The 16731-nt window shown below is 49.9% G+C and overlaps 1 protein-coding gene across 2 annotated transcripts in view; it reads right to left on the reverse strand.

Moving 5' to 3' along the window:
- nrp1a (neuropilin 1a) overlaps window positions 1-16731 on the reverse strand; it is a 56518-nt gene that overhangs the window by 4914 nt on the left and 34873 nt on the right. Inside the window, exons 8-12 of one of the 2 annotated variants that reach the window (XM_084565713.1) lie at window positions 9305-9460; window positions 7237-7381; window positions 3576-3907; window positions 2176-2320; window positions 306-395 (exon numbers count right to left, since the gene is read on the reverse strand). In XM_084565713.1, the coding sequence (XP_084421839.1) occupies window positions 306-395; window positions 2176-2320; window positions 3576-3907; window positions 7237-7381; window positions 9305-9460 (868 nt within the window). Of the gene's footprint in view, window positions 1-284; window positions 396-2175; window positions 2321-3575; window positions 3908-7236; window positions 7382-9304; window positions 9461-16731 lie in introns of both variants that reach the window. The other variant, XM_084565712.1, reaches the window with a different exon arrangement.

Consider the following 16731-nt stretch of genomic DNA (forward strand, 5'->3'; position numbering starts at 1 on the left):
GAGATGCAGGACTTGTGTTTGGAATGATTTCTGGTGCAAGTGCATTAATCCTCTCCAGTGAGTGAAGAGGGAGGCGGGAGCTACAGGTGCAGCTAATTAAATAGAGTTGCATGCAGTGCTTGTGCACGGTAGAAGGTGCTGCAGAGAGGGTTGATGCTGGGGGAAGCAGACTGAGCGAGAGCTAAAGCAGAAGGAAGGGGGAGAAGAGGAGAGCGGGGAAAGGAAGGAAGGGAGGGAGGGAGGGAGGGAGTTTGGTCGCAGTCTCATGAAGGCGATGTTAGCACCTGTCACGTCGTAGTCATCACCTGTGCCGCTGTGGCAGCTCGCCTGGTCGTCGTCGCACTCGTCCGACGGGGTGGTGCTCGGGACCAGAGTGGTGGGCGGGAGTGTAGGAGCTGGAGTGACGGAGAAGAAGAGAGACAGCGAGACAGCGTGGATTAGATTTCAGGTTAAACACGGAAAGTTCACTGGGGGAAGGGGCCGGAAGGGACGGGAAGGGCTTCGGCTGTTCAGTCAGGTCACTGTCTGATTCGACCAGCACGAGATTTAGAGCAGATCATTCATGTGGTGGACAATAAGTAGCTAGGATTTTGGGGGGGGTTTTCAGCCTTGGAGCTAAAACAGAAAATAGAAAACAGCCTCAAATACACACCGAGAGGTGTGTGTGTAAGCTCAGCGAGGCTTGAACCATTAGCGTCCCTCCTTTTCATCAAGCTGTGGAGGTGTGGGTGTATAAATAGAGCAGGAAAGATTCAGAAACAAGACTTGGAATTGGCCACAGGCAGGGCAACTGGTCGCCGCTGTGGCCTATCATTACGGCCCCGCCTCTCTTGGATGTGGGCAAGGGCCCCCGGATCCACTCCACGCTCCCGCTGCCGCACAGCCGTCCTGTACGCCGTGTGTGCTTTTGAGAGCGTTTCCACCGACTGGGCAATGAACGAGCATCCCCAGAGCGGAGCAAGTGGAGAAAGGGAGGCACAGAAAGATAGATGGATAGGGGGGGCAAACAGTATCTGTATGTGTATGCGCGAGAGTGTGTGTGCGCTCTGTGCCAGATGAAATATGAGGCAGATCAGCTCCTGTCAGATTCAGGGTGGGGAAGGTCAGGGACGGGGTCAGCGCTGCGTCAGGGGAGCCTCTCACAGAAATGAGGATTCAGCCCTCCTGCTACGGCTCGCAGCGAACGCGCACACGTGCACACGCTAGACGAGCAAGCACCTGTATCTGTGCACGATTGTGTTACTTTCCTTTAACCACACGTTTGGTTAAAGGTGATTGCGGTTGCCGTGCGCGCATACATCCGTGTGTGTTTGGCATTAACACCGAAAACAAGAATTATCATCTGACTAAAGCTCCCCGGTGGGAGTCCATGAGGCTTACAAGAGAACGGGCCTCCCTGAAATCCAATATGTAAATCCACTTAGCGCTAGCATGCGCCACACTCTTATACTGCTGAGCTGTTTCTGTGCTCCATCAGCTTTGAGGGAGACAGATAAAGAGCTAGGGAAGAGGGGGGGAAATAAAAAAAAAAAAATAGGGGTCATTTTGAAGATAGCAAAGTGTGTGCGGTCCTTTGAAAGAAGAAAGACACGTCGGGGCTGGGAAGAGCGCGACCGAGGCCTGGATGCACTAATCCCAGCGGGCCAGGTGGGCTTTCATTTGATCCCCTGCAGAAGTGGCTAGCAACGGGGGCAGCTTTGATGTAACAGAGAGACAAGACAACTGTCCCTTGTAAGGGATGAAGAGCAGGAGCTGGACAGCTGCGGGCTCAACACCAGGAGCCCTCATGCACATCTTTAAATAACCGGGACGAAGAGACACGAGGTGCAAGCTGCTACTCACAGCCGCGTCACTGGCCGTGATGATAGATGGCTCACCTGTGAGTCGAGACATGCGAACGCACATACGCTCTTGTCTGAGACCTAGGATGCGTCAAATGAGGCCATCGTCATGGCTCGAAAATGAGCACTCTGACTAAGAAAAGGTTTTCGCGCCAACGCCGCGCCTGAAAATGTCATTGTCGTGGTAGAAACATAATTACAGCTGGTGGAGGGAAAACAGAACCACAGGTAGAAATGTCACCGATAGAAATGATGTCGCGGCCGGCCCTGTTTTGATATTTTGCAGCAGAAGGGATCATTTAGACGGACGGGTTTCATAAAGATCCAAGGTTACCTTCGATCTCGCAGCCCAGGAGCTCAAGTCGCAGGCCCATCCCGGCGGGGGTGGCCCTGTCCGGGTAAATCCTGATGAAACGGGTCAGCAGGGGCTCCACCGTCCTCAGCTCGGGGGTGTCGTAATTGCCGTTACCTTCGAATATCTGGCAAGGGGAGAAAAAAAAAAAAGAAAGAGGAGCAGACGTCAAGTGCTATGTTGCAGCATTTAACTAATACAACCGTCCACACACATACACCCTGAGACAGAGTCACTCCAGAAGTGACACTGACGGTGGGCAAGAGTCGGCGGGTTGGCGCAAAAATGATGAGAAAGAAAAAGATGACCAGAGCTCTCTCTCATCTCGCTGACATCTAAAGCACAGTGACACGGAGAGGCGAGCGGCGAAGACAGCGTGACACACACCTCCGTCAAAGGCAACTTTAGGACTCACTCCCTGCGTCAGATCTTCTACAAGGGGAGGGAATAAACGAGGGGAGAGACGAGGACGTGGGGGAAACCAGGGATGCGAGCAAAGCGAGGGAGATGGGGAGGATTGATGGAAGTGGATTAATGGGTGTGATCACATGGAGGAGGCCGGCGAGCTTTAGATGCTGGGAACTGCTTAGATGAGGAGAGAAAGGCAGCTAACTAGGACAGGCAGGCAGGGTATGGATCCCCCCCCCCACCCCTCACTCCCTTCATAAATCAACCATCAGCCCATCTGGATCAGATTTATGCCCTGTCAGGGACACTTGTAATTGGGGGACGGGCTCTCTGCAGCTCTTCTCGGAGGTGTGTGCGGTTGAGTATGTAAGTATAGATGTATTATTTGTGTGTGAGTGTGTTGCATGTGTCTTCCGTGCATGCTGCGGCCCTGGCAGATAAATCTTTGGTCACTTTGGCGCGTTCTTTCGTCTTTTCCTCCTCTTTTGTTTCCCTCCCGACTCACTTTCCCCCCCCTTTCCTCTCTGGAGAGGTTTCACTATCCATTGAAAGGGTTGAACGGTGAGGGCTGTGCAGAATACAAAGCAGGAAGAGAGAGAGAGAGGAGGAGGAGGAGGAAAGGACTTGAGATGCTTATCCTAATGTGATTCAAAGCACTGCTGAAATTGACTCGCAATGACTGTCGAATGACTCACAACTGCCAGGCGCAACGCTCCGGTGAAAACTCACTAAACGCGTCATAATCGGAATCGGCGTTCTGACGAAGCTGAGAGACATTTTTAGAAGCGTGTGCTCAAATCATTTTCCACGATTCAGGGTTTGTGTTAGAAATCAAACCACCGCGTCTAACCAATTCCCTCGAAGGAATTGTGCCAGAAAGAGACGTTCGGGGGGGGCTCTTAGGGTTATGCTTGTGATTGTTCCACAGTTAGTTTTGATCGTTGCGCATGGTTGTCACGCAAAGGAAAACTCACCCTTGGCTTGTTCCCGCTGGTGTCCAACACCATCCTCCAGTCCGAGCCGTTGTTGCTGTAGCCGAGGCGGAACTTCTTCATGAAGACCTTGTTCTCGCGGAGCTTCCCCCCCTGGATGATCATCCCCTTCACCAGCTTCTCCTCGCCGAGGTCCACCTGCAGCCATTCGTTGGTGAACGGCTGCGGCTGGGGCAGCAAGGTCCACCCCGTCCTGCTGGTGAGCAGCCGAGCGTTCTCTGGTACCCAGCTCCTGTCCGTGTGGGACGAAGCGGTGATCTGGTTGTCGGTAATCAGGCCCGACACCATGCCCAGCATGCCCGAGCATGGGTACTCTGTAAGACAAAAGGAAAAGCAAAAGGTTGCTTAGCTTTTTGATAATGACATGACAATAAAAAAACATGCAGAGATTTAAATCCAAAGGCTTTATGTTGAACGTAATTTACACGCTACAAGCTAGTTTGGTGAGTTTGAGGTTCACGCAGGGGCAAGAGGGATAGCCAAAGTCGAAATGAAGTGGACTATTCCCCAAACCCTTTGTGATGCTGCTGTGATCTCTGCCTCGATTCTCTTTCTTTTCCTCTCTCTGTGTCTGCAGATCTCATGCATACTAATTCCTCCGCCTGAAGCACTTGTCTCCAGGCAGCCAATTAAAACCCTCCTCTCGGTCGGTGCTTCCACCTCCTGCATTCTGGGAGCGCGCTTTTCTTTTCATCTCCCCCACCCCTCCCTCGACGGGCTCTCACACACACACAAGAGCACATCCTCTTTCTGTGTTTTATCCGCTGCACTCATCTACCTTCTGCTCCACAGTTGTCAACATCTGTGGGACCGCGTCTTTGAACGCCTCATTGTTTCCTGTACGCATTTTTCAAAACTTTCTTTTATTCTGCCTCTCTGATCTCATCCCATCTTAAGTTTTAGAATCTTTAGATCCATCTCCAGAGGAAGGGGACTCGCTGTAACAGCTTGTAGCTACAGCTTGGACACTTCTGCATGCTTGAACTTTTTTTTTTTTCATCTCGACATCGCGTCTCCAGTCTATCTCAAGGCTAACACAGAGAGACAGACAACCATTCACGCTCACACCTACGGCCAATTTAGAATCACCAATGAACCTAACCAGCATGTCTTTGGACGGTGGGAGGAAGCTGGAGAACCTGGAGAGAACCCACGCAGACACAGGGAGAACATGCAAACTCCACTGATGTCCCAGAGGTGCATCAGTGACTGGTAAAGTTAAAAAAATATATAGTTAATGTTATGCAGTACTTTGTGAAGCTGCATAAAAAACAAAAAGACTTCACAAACATTCCCCGATGCTGGAACCGCTCCGAGAAGCCTGACACTCGGGCTTAAATCTCGCTGTCTGTTTTGTCCTAACTTTCCCTTAATCCCAAGACACTGAGTCAGAGACCTGTGGTAAGCAATAACATATTTACTATCTGGCTCCCACGGAGGGATAAATCCGGGCATTATTACATCCTCCGTGTCTGCGAGACAAAGTGTGCACTGTGCCGCTGCGAGACTCAATAGCGTCGCTACATCTGGGAAAAGCGAGCGAAGAGACTTGGGAGAACAAGGCCTCATTCAGGCTCGTCTTTCTCCGGTCATCTAAAGCTGCTCCTACGCGGACCCGCGAGACAAAACCTCTGGTCCTGCACTTCTAGAAAAAGTCCAAACTGAGAGCTTGAGTAACAAAACGCTGGCAGTGCAGAAACCGCTTGTTTTTTTGTTTTTTTTTTCTTTCTCCAGCTTTCTTTCGTCTTTGGCCAAGATCTGTTTGGGAGCGATCGGAGGAGCTAACCTCTGTAAGGCGCTGCAAAAAAACTGTTTTAGAAGTGGGAGGATGTACTGTAGGAGAAAGGTAGGTGTGTGTGTGTGTGCGAGAGAGCGAGAGAGACACACAAATCTGGGTTGAGACACTTGAGTGAACTCCCCGGGTCATCTGGAGCTGTTAATCGACTTCAGCTGCGATCACAGAAGCTGCCGATATGGCATGCACGCGAGGACACGCCCAGAGGAACAAACACTTGGAGTGCGTGTTTGCTGACTCCGAGCGCGGAGATGGTTGATGCATGCCGCTGTGGGCCAAGCTCAGGGTTTGGGTGGAGCATCGGCGGTTCATCGGTGGATATTTATACCCCGCGGCGTATTAACAAACAACAGGGCGGTGGATCTTCTTATTAATGAGCTGCTGTTTGTATCAGCAGGGGCACGCGACCATGATGATTTAAGGAAGGAACATCTTGTAACCTTCTGGGGTTCAACCCATCCTCTGGTCTTAACATCAAAACCGGAAAAAAAAATACACATTTGAAGGTTTCATGTAGCACCAAACCCCTAATTTGTGTCAAAGTGTGACAGCCACTGTGACAGCACACTTTTTAGTGCTTAAAAAGCTATTTATGGGTCGCCGGGATAGCTCAGTGGGTAGAGCTGGCGACCCATGTGCCGAGGCTGAGTCCTTGCTGCAGCAGCCCAGGTTCGAGTCCGACCTGTGGCTCTCTGCTGCGTGTCATCCCCTCTCTCTCTCTGCCCCCCTTTCCTGTCTACCTTCAGCTATCCCTATCATAAAGGCAACAAAAGCCCCAAAAACATATTAAAAAAAAAAAAAAAAAAAAAAAAAAAAAAGCTATTTATATCATTCTTCATTCAAGTTCTTGTATCGGAGGTCGTAGGACCGACTGAGTCACCGAGTTTACGCGGCCCCCTCCATTTCTCCCTAGGTCTCTGTGCAGTGGAGCTGGCAGTGTCTTCAGAGCACCCCGGGGCCCTGACGTCATTACGGAGGCCCTGTGGTGACTCGAGTCCTGTGATGTGTTTACGCTCTGTGCAGCGGTCTGGTCGCGCGCCCCAAACACACACGCCCCAGCTGCAAACCCCGCTGCACCCACGGTGCCCTGCGCCGCTACATGCACGGCCTCCCAGATGTAATGCGTAAGTGCTCCGTAAAAAGCACAACACGCAACTAATCCCGACCCTAGCTTGAATCTAAAACTAACAACTCGCATGAAGATACTACATTTTTAAACGCACAAAGCAAGCGCTAATTAGAATTCAATACACATGTTCATAACCCCGCAGAGATGCAGGCAGATGTGCTAAAATCATACACACACACACACACACACACGCCGCACATTAAAATAACATCAACAAAAAAGGCGAAGATGAGAGAGCGCTGCCAGAACCGAAGCTTTAAAGGCAGAAGACAGGCTGCGGACTAAAGAGGGAGGCTGAGAACAGATCAGCTGGAGGGATGGGACCATATAGAGCCCACCCAGCTCCTACTCCCTCTGCCTGCCAGCTGTTGGCTCCATTTATATTGAATGAGGTACATCTAAACACGGGGTAACATAAATAGGTAATCCTCCTTCATGCGCCGCTCCTCCATTATGCAGCAGCTAGCCTTAGACATAGAGGACAGAGCTTTATATTCACACCTGGCAGAAAGTAAGGCGTTTGCACAGCGGGGATATGAGCGGGAACTGTAAGTATGCCGCAACAAGAAGCGAGCACATAAAAACATCTGATTGTTGCATTTGAATGTGCTCGGCATTCAGCAACAACATAACCCACCACTGCAGCGTAGAGACTTTCTCAGCTGCAGTGTGCGTGTGCACAGGTATGCAGATCAGCAGGGATCTCGCCGGCAACCGACCTGATATCTTACAGCCGTACACCTCGAAGCGCAGTGCGATGCCCGTTTCCCAGGTAACCGGCCGGATCCGAACGAAGCGCGTCAGCGTGGGCTTGGGCAGCATCGTCTTGGCAACGTCTGTTGGGTTGGTGTTGCCTTGGAAAACCTGTGAAGGAGGCGGGAGAGGAGTAAATTATTGACGGGAATATGCCGAGCGGAGATGCACAGCGGGGAATTTCGCTGAGACCTCGGCTGCATTTAATCCGGAAACCTGCAGCCAGTTGGAGCAAAGATTCTGATTAAAGCAAGGAACTAAAAGGCTTTGTCCTTTTAGTGTAAGGAAATCCTTCAGAGGGACAATCATTACTCACGGTGCTGCACTGTATGTCTCTACTGTTTTTTTTATGTGGGGCAAATGTCAGAGAGAATAGTTTTAAAGCTTTGCTCACTGATAAACAGTTTTCCATCACTTCCTCTTGCACCACATGTACGAGGCAGTGACCCCTGACTATGAAACCCGAGGCAGGATGTGTAACACTGACAAGACCAGCTTGGCTCGAGGTGACCTTTCTCTCTCCTCTGCTTCCAGATCTGGCGGAGGTTTTTACTGCGGTGTCTTGCTGAAAGGTCACAGATGTCACTGTTCTCCCCTGGGGTCGGGCTGACAGTTTACTAGCACCATACGAAGAGGCCGGCCACCCAGCCTAACAAAAACCCCACAGTCCGTCACAGTTCATTCTGGGTAATTGAATCACACCGGTGACCGTACGACCTCCCTGACCTCCCCGACCGAGTAGTTATGGAGCGGAGAGGACTCCAGCGGAGAGGACGCGCAGACAGAAAGACGGCGCTCCTGTTAATCAAGGATTATCTAAAACACCACCCTCGGGTTGACCCTTGGTCCCTCGTGCAATACCTGTCAAGGGACCCCGCAACAAAGTCATCCACTCCCTTAAATGTCACGCCGAGTCTCCTCTCCACTCGCCAGCTGTAAAGTGGCTTTTTCCAGTGATGCGCTAAGACGCTAAACTGCAGGCTCAGCATGTAGCAAATGGTGCCCCTCCGCACAAAAGCACTTTAGAGCCTGGAAAGAAAAAAAAAAACACAACACAGGCCGGGCTTACCACGGCACCTTTAAGCTGCCACTTTACAGAAGAGACTGTGTACTTTGGAGAGACCATAAAAGAATCAGGCCTAGGGGTATATGAAGACACTAGCGCAAATACACTTGTCTGGACGCTCTGGAACTTTTTTGTTTTCCGCTTCCGCTTTCACTCAAAAATGCCCCTTGGTATTTACGGCTCATGCAAACACCAGGACCCTCAAACAAACACATGCTTCCCTGACCTTTTGCACACACACACAGCGGAGGTCGTGTCAGCCTCCAGATGGACAAAACCTGGTCTGGTCTGGTCTGACCGGCTGATCAGCAATCAATAGTTACACAGCCTGTCACGCTCTGGTCCCTCCCTTCCTTTCCTTTTCCTGTCTTTCTCTTCTGCACCCCACCTCCACCAGCTGCTCAAACATGACAGCCTCTCCTGTCTCCATCTATCCCGGCCCCTCTTTATCTCTTGTTTGTCGAGTCTTTTGTCATCTCTGCTTGTCTTTACGACGAAGTCGAAGGGCGCCCGACGTAAAGCAGATGCGACATTCCTCCACAGTCGTCCCTGTAGTTGTTTCAGCACTCTATTAGCACCACAGTCTTTGCTGTAAATACCACCCACTTACACAAATGGCGGGTACATTAGCATACCGATCAAAGTGTATAATTGCACGTTGGGAGGCAGAGACTAAAGTACATGTAGCCCGGGTATTTCCCCTGTTGTTGAGCTCAAAGGGAACCACAATTTAAGTCAGCTGGCTGCTTTGCTAAGTTGGGGTGATCCAAATGCAGCGCATGTGTAGGGGTGGTTTGCATGACGCAGCCACCGGTCAGCGAGATGCAAAGATCTATTTTTATTACGTAGTTCCTTCCGCAAGTGTTATGCAGAGCTGAGGAAGTATCACGCGTGTCCAGGTAATTTCATTTCAAAGAATGCGAGCCTCGTAAATTTGAGGCGATGCCACTGAACAATTTCGACAATACCTTCTGTTTGTTGCCTTCCTTCAGGGTGATCCAGTCCTCCCCGTTAGAGCTGACGTCCACTTTGTAGGACTTGACAAAGTAAATCTTGTGGGTCTCTTGGGAAATGGCGCCTTGGGTGCCGATGGCGGAGACGAAACGCAGGAACCCGAGGTCCACCTGAGGAGGGCAAAGAGAGAGAGGAGACGTCTAAGAAAAGGCAGCTTTAAAAGAGTCTACATATAATCTGTCGTGGGATCTATTGCGATTAACTGGGACACTAAAATGTTCAAATGCTTGAATAACTTTTGCTGGACAAGCACAGCCTGTAATAATGACTCACAACAAGCAAGAAGCCCCGCTATCAAAACCACCTCTAGCCATACTCTCATCAGCTGCTACCTGGAATTTAATAAACAGCAATGAAATGATATTCGCATTAATGAAACAGAGACACAGGACGACAACTTAATTTCCTGAGATGGGAGACAAGAGCTTATTGGATAAAAGTGAGCATTGAATACAACGGGATCCGCAATCACATTATCAAAATCGGCCGGGAGGAGAGAGAGAGAGAGAGAGATACAGATTGAATATCAAATATTGTGCCTTTAAAATATGCAGGGCTTTATAAAGTAATCATGAACTGCAGTGCATTACTGGAGGGCTGTTTTATTTTTCCACGAGGAGGCAGCCGGAAGGCGGCGGCGGGGTCAGGGAGGAACATGAGCGAGTGTCTGGGCGTCCCTTCACGTATGTCTTCTCGTGTGATGAATGCGTGCGACGCGTGCAGATGACGCCGGGAGGGGAGAGCGACTGGTCAGCATCAGACCTGTTAAAGGAGCACAACGTCTATCTGTCTGTCTGCCAGCCATCATGCCTTTTTCACAAGCATATCTGCCAGGAAAAGAAAGAACACACATCCGTCTGCGTGTCACACTGGCTTCTGTTTCCGTTGGCAGGAACTGCCTTCAAACTGTCATCTGATCAAGTTAACGCTGCTGCTTAACTTCACTGGGGAAGAAGAAGAAGAAGTCGGCCGTTGCGATTTTTCAGCCGGCGGCGATAACAAATGGGCTCCCTCTGACCACTGCGGAGGCTACTTAACCTCGGCGTACCATCCCCTCATCCATAACAGAGGGGAAGGAGAGCGGGGCGTGGTGCGAACCTGAAAAACTTTCAAAAGAGCGCCGACGCCGCAGAGCAAAAGCAGCGTGCTTAATTTTAACAAGCGTTAACACCATCCTTGACAGGCAGGGCTGACATTAATGAGGAGTAATGGTGCTGCGTGGAGACGGCACTATATAAAAAAAAAAAAAAAGAAGAAGAAGAAGAAGCCGGGGCGTTTGTGGAACAGGTTTTCCCGAGATCACGATGATAGACGGGGGCCTTTGATGTTGACGTGAGATGGGCTCGGGCTCTGACGGATGGCGACCAGAGTCTTGAGCAGATTACTGAACCGACTCGCGTGCATGCGTGTGTGAGAAAGAGCGACGACGGTGAAATCCTTAAGCCGAGAAGCGAGGAGACAGACGCAGCGGCGTGCACATATTTCAGAAAATTACACCCAGGTTTATCTGCCTCCAGAAATCTTAACGCAGCTCTAGCATGCTAAAGCCATTCAGGCGGCTTGCTTTGCCTGGCAACCTCACACACACACACAGAGCACCACGGCTCACTTAATGACGCAGAGGAGCAAGGAGCAGGAAAGGAACATCTGCATGCCACAGAACGCCGGTCATTGCTCCTCCTCCAGCTCACGTCCAAAAGTGAAAAGACATAAACAGATGGGAGCAATAAACGAGGTATTCTCTCGCTCTCTTTACTCTCTCTGCCACTCAAAGGATTTGGAAGGATGAAAGCTGACAAAAAGAGACAGTCGCACACAGAGACTAGGATACTTTTGTTCCTGTCTGCAGGCTCGAGGGGCTTTTACAGTAAGTCCCAGATTTATTTAGGGTCCACAAATAGAAACAAAATCAAATCCTGTCAGCGTTAAGACCGTCCCCATTTAATAACGCGGGAGCCGACTTCCTCCCTGCTGGTAAATGTCAGCATGTGCCAACGCCGGATGGGAAACATATAGTGGATGGCAGTGCATTAACCCGGGCCGGATCTTTAACGTCTACATTCAAATGAAGGCCGTTTGAATTTTCTTTCGATCCGGACCAATGGTGAAGAGGGTTACAGTAAAGGCTGGAATAAAAAATGGTCTAATAGGAAGACTCGGCCTTGGGATGTTTTTTCTCTGAAAGGGATCTCATTAGGTGTAATGGAGAAGAAGAGCCTCTGGGAATTAAATGAGTGGCGAGGCTAATTGGGAACACTCATGGGGGCTCAGACTCAAACAATCTCAGGGTTTGAGCACGGTGAAATAAGGTTGGACTGGCTTTAATCAATATTCTGGACCAGGTTTTACTTATAAATTGATGTTTTCATCATTAGGAGAAGTCATAATTTTGAAGGATTCCCTGTCGCCTGATGCGAATACTTGTGGTTCAGTGTTTTTTTTTCAAATGCCACAATCCAAAACGAAACTTTCGTGCAGCTTCGAGCCCAAAAGTGGCATCAGGGTAAGTTGTGATGAGGATGAATGATTGAAAGAAAGAAGAAAGAGCTAGGGTCCATCGAGAAGAAGACTGGAGACGAGCCTTGCAACATGTGAAGGGCAGAAGCACGGGGTCTCGAGCGAAGGGGACGCGCAGACCGGATCAATTTCACAGTCACGGCCCTGATAACAGGGGCCTGGGTAATGAGCAAAGCATGATTTATTAATGGATGCTTGTTAGAGGCAGAGGAACGAGGCCGAGGCAGCGCTAACACACCGGGGTTACGCGGGTCAGGGAGAGGAGACGGGGCTCGGCAACGCTCAAATGTAAAGCACAGTCCGTCCCACACCGCAGAGACCACGGCGAAAAACAAACAAGCCGGGATAATGATTGCTAGTGGGACTCCTTTTTAGCCCAGAGCCAAGGACAGCACTTGCTGACCTATATACATAAACCAATAACCGCCCGGTGTGGAAGTTGGGTCGCGTACGTCCCTCAGATGATAAACTATTTGTCATGTAGAGCTGAAGGCTGAACCATGCGTAACGGGTGATGTAACCACTGCGCAGAAAGGTGTGAATTATGACTCCTAACCTAGCATCTATAGGGAGACGCTGCATCCCCAGACTTTGCTGATCTAACAGAACAAAGCTCGTACCTGCTCTGCACATTTACGCCATTGTTATTTCTTCCTCCTGGAGTCAAGCCCGCCACCTATACACAAACGCCACTGTACATTCTGGGCATGCTGGCGCTCGCTAACTCATATCTGGAGGCGCACACACACACACACACAACCTGAGCCGTAAACATGCCAGGCGAGGTAAGAAATCACCCGGGCTTCTCAGAATCTCTGCGTAAAGCAGTGGCAGGCTGATATGTGGGCAAGACTTGGCCGCGTCCTCGTCTCTCCGGGGCGTCCTCCTCCGCGCTCCCGGCGCAGTCCGAAACGCAGCGTTTGTGTATGTTCGGCGGCGTTTCTTTTTTTTTTTCCCACCAAAACTGATGACTCAAAGCCCCTCGCCTCGCAACAGCCAACGTGCACCAGCGGCTCTGGTGGTTTCGCAGACGGAACGAAAGCAGGGAGGCGTAAAAAAAAAAAAAGAATGAGTCGTGCTCGGGCTTGTAACATCAGCCAGTTCGCATGCAATTAGATCGACATACTGAAACTCACATCAGGCGTATATGCGTGACTTTAGGGGCTAAATGATGTGGAATGGCCAACAAACACTGTGTTTATATGTGTTTGTGCAAGTTTAGTTGCGAGATCATTTCCCAATTATCCCTCAACGGCAAGCAGTAGCTGTAGGCACGATCATTAGGTCTATCCGTTACTCAGTGTATTGTCTCTGCCCTGCATGACTCAGATGTGCAGCGAGGCCACATGATGCGTATTTGAAGGCGAACGTGGGTGCAGCGAGCAGACATGCACTCCATAAGGCCGAGGACGGGGAGCGGGGGGGGGGGTTCAAGAAAAACAGCGAGGGCTTTAAAAGCTCTATCTCTCGCCGCTTGATTGGCTTATAATTGAGTTGCCAGGGAGGTGCAGGGAGCAATATGCACTTGGGGAGAAGAAGAAGAAGTAGAAGAAGAAGCAAATACTTTTCTTTTAAATCCATTTCTCTGCTTCCCCGACAGAGGGGGAGGAATAACTTTCTCATCTGTGTGTGTGTGCGAGTGTGTGTGTGTGTGTGGGCTGCTGACTGAATAACCGAGGCCCCCGAGGGAATGAGTTTATTCGTTTTCCCTCACCAAAAACAACAACAAGAAGAAATGCCGAGGGTGAGAAAAAGGAAAGAGGTGCTCGTCTGTGTTCCAAAGTTAAAGAGCAGCTGGTAGACAGAGACGGAGGCCCCGGTCCAGGAAACAACCTCTGGAAATGCTTTATGAATCTCAGAGGACGGTATATTCAGGAGTCGTAAAAGTAGAAGCGGAGCCTCGAGTCACCTGTTTCTTTGCATACGAAATCTGATTATGATCTTCTTTGTATGATAATGGGAGAGAGTTGACCTTTTTTCTTTTTTGTGCAAACCTAAACCCACGCGGCTACTTAGCTGTACAACTAAAAGAGACGAGTTTATCTGCAATGTTTCGGAGATCCGTCCGCTAATTTCACAGCTCCGGTCGTCGACAGCGGAAGCTTTCTGGAATAGCTCCATTACCTGAATGTGTAATTAATTCCGCTTTCATGAAAATTGTATTACTCAAATGCTGCAGGACCTTACGAGCTCCCACTCCCGACCTTCCATTCATCAAAATATCCACCTGACAGAATCACAGTTTATTTTTAGCATCTCGGCACCTCTTCGGTGGCATTAAATTATGCATGTCTCCCCCGTGCGCTGATCATCTGTTTCCCTGACAGAGAGGGATGCGCGGGTCGGGCGACAGCGGGCGATAAAATAAAAGGTTGTCCGGGTTTGTTGTGTGTGAAGAGCGCTGCGGCTCGGAAACCCACTGTTGCGTGATTAAAGGTTTCAGACGCTGATGTTAGAGGAAGGATAACAGTCTGTTTTTTGTTTTTTTTTTCCTCGTGAGTCATCTTTAAGGCTCTCTTTAACTCCTGGGTCATTCCCTTCCTTTCCCCCGCACTCACACACACATACATGACTAATGCTCTGAGCAATGATTACAAAACCAAGAAATAGTGATGGGGACGGAAGAGAGCACGACCTGAAGGTATGTCACGTCTGGCAAACTGCTTGATGATCGTTTCCCGGGATGTACAGCTGCACATTTAGTGACGACGACCGACTACGAGGCCGTCAGGCATTTTTCTTCTCCGCAAAGCAGACACTGGAAATGACACTGATTACGGCGAGTCATTCTTTTTTCTTTTTTTTTTTTTACTACTACTCAGGGTACTTATGCAGCACTGTTTCATCTCATTACATCATGCCATCGCTCATGTTTCGATCTCCAGTCCCACTTTTGGGATACTCCAATCGAGTGCGGGTCTCTGCGCTCTCATTGATTTTCCAATTGAGAGCGAGGCCCCAGACGGAAGACAGGCGCAGACGGCGTCCGCTGTTTCCGCTCCGCACGGCGCGATGATGAGCTCACCGGCAGCCGAGTGCCAGCCTCCGCTCCTCGGCTAGACTCCATCGGCTGAGAAGCTGCTGTTAATTACCGCCAGCCCGTGCTCTAATTATTCATCACCCCGCACGGCGGTAAAACCCAGGCACAGAATGAAGGTGGCATTTTTACGAATCCTTTAAACGATGTAATTGAATGCACATTTGGACGAGAAGGGATAAGAGAAGATGACGCTGGCCTCGTTTTCATCAAGGATGTGTGCAGTTAGTGGTTGCTCGGTTGGTCAGGTGGTGGATCCCAACTTGTAATCTGGTCCCGGATCCACAGCGCACGGGTTGTCTTTCAAATTTGCATGATCAAATACGGCCAAGACGGGTCAAAAAAAAAAAAAAAAAACTCGTGGCATTGCTTCGCCAATGGTTGCAGGAGATAAAGCAGCACATTGTGTCAACAAGCGCCGACGTGCTTCTCGAGTTTAGCGCTTTCATCTTCCGGAAAGGCGAGATTAAAGCGTCTCTCACATGACAAGAGTAAAGGGGCTCATTATCTGCTCTTATGATTAAACAATTTGGGGTTATCAGGAGACACGCACGGGGGCTGATAAATACATAAATGCTGATCAAGTAGCCAGGGATAATGCATCCCGGCAAGAAGATTGAAGATAATGGCGGGAGTCGTCGCTGCTAAATTATACATACGGAAAGCAAAATCAAACTCAGCTCATGGGGATAAAAAAAACTCGGACCCGCGGTATGGAATGAGAAGTCCCGTATATTGCCGTTATGAGATGCTCAATAAAGAGGCTTTCAGGTATTGACAGCTGGGCTCTCTCCAAGACAGTGTAAATTATTCATGTTGTGTGTATGTGCAATCAATGGCAGCTGCCTGACGGAGATTCAGTCTTTCATTACATCACTCAGACTCCGTAGCGACTCTGGACGGTCATCAGATCCGTCCTCCCGACACATCTGACAGCGCCGCTCTTCACTTTGCCAGCTTCTTAGCCATTTCTCAAATCACAAATCCCAAAGGAACCGTTACGCCGATCCCTTAAATATACTACAGAGCCCGCTCAGAGAGGAATGTGTTGCACGGATGCAGGCATTTCCTCGTCAGCGTTGCGAGTTCATAAAGCGAAGGGAGCGCCACCGACTGTTGCTCATTTGTTTCTGCTGCAAAAACCCGCTGCAGAGAACCCCGCTGTTTCTTTCCCGCTAAGCCTCGGAGAAAGCCACGGCTCACACTGGCAGATAATGTGCACAAATCTCCCTCCACCTTGATGTAGATCTGTAAACCTCAATCTTCAAGAAGGGATGAGGCGAGGAGAGGAGGGAAGGCGCGGGGGAGAGAGCGGGGAGTGAAAGGAGAAGATGAAATAGAGGCCGGGGTTTTGAGGGATTATTGCCTCTTTCTTTACGCCCTCCTCCAGCCACAAACCCCCTCAAAGGACATCTGTCCATCTCCGCGTACGCCAAAGGGCTGATTAATGACCTGGATAACCCGGCACTCAATGCTGAACCTCACCACACCAATCTAATTACCCGGCGAAGAGCACGCAGACTCCAGCATCCTGCCCTCCTTCCCTCCGTGCATCAGAATGAGGCAGCATTAACGTGGATGACAAATCTGGATTATATTGGTGCAAGAAAAAAAAAAAGCAGAGCGACAGAAACTGCCTAAGAATCAAAAGGCCGCCTGTCATGAATAATAAAACCGTCTGCCTCAAACTGCAGTCGTGGAATGATAATGAAATAAATAATGAAATGATTACTATGCATCTGACTGTGCGCTGAGATGATTTGTACGTGCCGCGAGGGGGCCCGAGCTCGTTGCGACGCCGCGGACAGGCTTAATGAAAGAGGAATG

This window comes from Chelon labrosus (assembly GCF_963514085.1).
Source record: "Chelon labrosus genome assembly, chromosome: 18".
Taxonomy (NCBI): Eukaryota; Metazoa; Chordata; class Actinopteri; order Mugiliformes; family Mugilidae; genus Chelon; species Chelon labrosus.